Consider the following 2,394-nt stretch of genomic DNA (forward strand, 5'->3'; position numbering starts at 1 on the left):
CTCCCAGTCCATCCCAGTTTACACCCGAAGTAGTTTCCATTATGTCCCAGTCCATCCCAGTCCATCCCCCGGCACATCCCTGTACACCCCAGTACATCCCAGTACGTCCCAGTACGTCCCAGTACACCCCAGTACCCAGCTTGAATTTCCCATTATACCCCAGCTCGCATCCCAGTCCATCCCAGTGCACTCCCAGAGGTTCCCAGTTCATCTCCAGTCCATCCCAGTACAGTCCCAGCATCTCCCAGTACAGCCCCAGTCCATCCCAGTACACTCCCAGTGGTTCCCAGTATAACCCAGTCCATCCAGTATTGTCCCAGTGGTTCCCAGTCCATCTCAGTCCATCCCAGTCCATCTAGTTCCAGTCATTCCCAGTCCATCCCAGTATAGATCCATCAGTTCCCAGTACAGCCCCAGTCCATCCCAGTCCATCCCATTCCCTCCCAGTCCCTCCCAGTCCATCCCAGTCTGTCCCAGTCCGTTCCAATCCCTCCCAATCCCTCCCAGTCCCTCCCAGTCCCTCCCAGTTCATCCCAGTCCCTCCAGTCCCTCCCAGTCCCTCCCAATCCCTCCCAGTCTGTCCCAGTCCATCCCAATCCCTCCCAGTCCATCCCAGTCCAACCCAGTCTGTCTCAGTCTGTCCCAGTCCGTCCCAGTCCGTCCCAATCCCTCCCAGTCCGTCCCAGTCCATCCCAGTCCGTCCCAGTCCGTCCCAGTCCCTCCCAATCCCTCCCAGTCCCTCCCAGTCCGTCCCAGTTCATCCCAGTCCGTCCCAGTCTGTCCCAGTCCCCCCCAGTCCATCCCAGTACCTCCCAGTCCGTCTCAGTCCAACCCAGTCTGTCTCAGTCTGTCCCAATCCCTCCCAGTCCGTCCCAGCCCATCCCAGTCCGTCCCAGTCCGTCCCACTACAGTCCGAGTCCATCCCAGTCTGTCCCAGTATAGTCCAAGTGGTTCCCAGTCCCTCCCAATCCGTCCCAATCCCTCCCAGTCCATCCCAGTCCGTCCCAGTCCGTCCCAGTCCGTCCCAGTCCATCCCAGTCCGTCCCAGTCTGTCCCAGTCTGTCCCAGACCCTCCCAGTCCCTCCCAGTCCGTCCCAGTCCATCCCAGTACAGTCCGAGTCCATCCCAGTCCCTCCCAGTATAGTCCAAGTGGTTCCCAGTCCGTCCCAGTCCGTCCCAATCCCTCCCAGTCCCTCCCAGTCTGTCCCAGTCCATCCCAATCCCTCCCAGTCCCTCCCAGTCCGTCCCAGTCTGTCCCAGTCCAACCCAGTCTGTCCCAGTCCGTTCCAGACCCTCCCAGTCCATCCCAGTCCGTCCCAGTCCATCCCAGTCCGTCCCAGTCTGTCCCAGTCCGTCCCAGTCCGTCCCAGTCTGTCCCAGTCCATCCCAGTCCGTCCCAGTCCATCCCAGTCCGTCCCAGTACAGTCCGAGTCCATCCCAGTCCCTCCCACTATAGTCCAAGTGGTTCCCAGTCCATCCCAGTCCGTCCCAGTCTGTCCCAGTCCATCCCAGTACAGTCCGAGTCCATCCCAGTCCCTCCCAGTATAGTCCAAGTGGTTCCCAGTCCGTCCCAATCCCTCGCAGTCCATCCCAGTCTGTCCCAGTCCGTCCCAGTACAGTCCAAGTCCATCCAGTCCCTCCCAGTATAGTCCAAGTGGTTCCCAGTCCATCCCAGTCCGTCCCAATCCCTCCCAGTCCCTCCCAGTCTGTCCCAGTCCGTCCCAATCCCTCCCAGTCCCTCCCAGTCCGTCCCAGTCCGTCCCAGTCCAACCCAGTCTGTCCCAGTCCGTTCCAGACCCTCTCAGTCCGTCCCAGTCCGTCCCAATCCATCCCAGTCCGTCCCAGTCTGTCCCAGTCTGTCCCAGTCCGTCCCAGTCTGTCCCAATCCATCCCAGTCCGTCCCAATCCATCCCAGTCCATCCCAGTCCGTCCCAGTCTGTCCCAGTCCATCCCAGTCCGTCCCAGTCTGTCCCAGTCCGTCCCAGTCCATCCCAGTCCGTCCCAGTCCGTCCCAGTAGAGTCCGAGTCCATCTCAGTCCCTCCCAGTATAGTCCAAGTGGTTCCCAGTCCGTCCCAGTCCGTCCCAGTCCGTCCCAGTCTGTCCCAGTCCATCCCAGTCCGTCCCAGTACAGTCCGAGTCCATCCCAGTCCCTCCCAGTATAGTCCAAGTGGTTCCCAGTATGTCCCAGTCCGTCCCAGACCCTCCCAGTCCCTCCCAGTCCGTCCCAGTCCATCCCAGTACAGTCCGAGTCCATCCCAGTCCCTCCCAGTATAGTCCAAGTGGTTCCCAGTCCGTCCCAGTCCGTCCCAGTCTGTCCCAGTCCCTCCTAGTCCGTCCCAGTCCGTCCCAGTCCCGTTGGTTCAGCACTGCCCCCCCCCCCCGCGTTAATTACA

The 2,394-nt window shown here is 60.9% G+C and overlaps 1 protein-coding gene across 1 annotated transcript; it reads left to right on the forward strand.

Moving 5' to 3' along the window:
- Positions 1-320: 320 nt before the first annotated feature.
- LOC136044562 (uncharacterized) lies at positions 321-2,155 on the forward strand (the record flags this gene model as incomplete). The annotated part of the gene is made up of 4 exons (XM_065729895.1): positions 321-364; positions 412-845; positions 1,650-2,019; positions 2,133-2,155. Coding segments are annotated over 3 exons (847 nt in total), but the record flags the coding sequence as incomplete, so codon positions are not given.
- Between the last annotated feature and the right edge of the window lie 239 nt (positions 2,156-2,394).

This window comes from Cyrtonyx montezumae, unplaced genomic scaffold (assembly GCF_038088225.1).
Source record: "Cyrtonyx montezumae isolate F1298 unplaced genomic scaffold, pur_monq_1.0 scaffold_117, whole genome shotgun sequence".
NCBI lineage: Eukaryota > Metazoa > Chordata > Aves > Galliformes > Odontophoridae > Cyrtonyx > Cyrtonyx montezumae.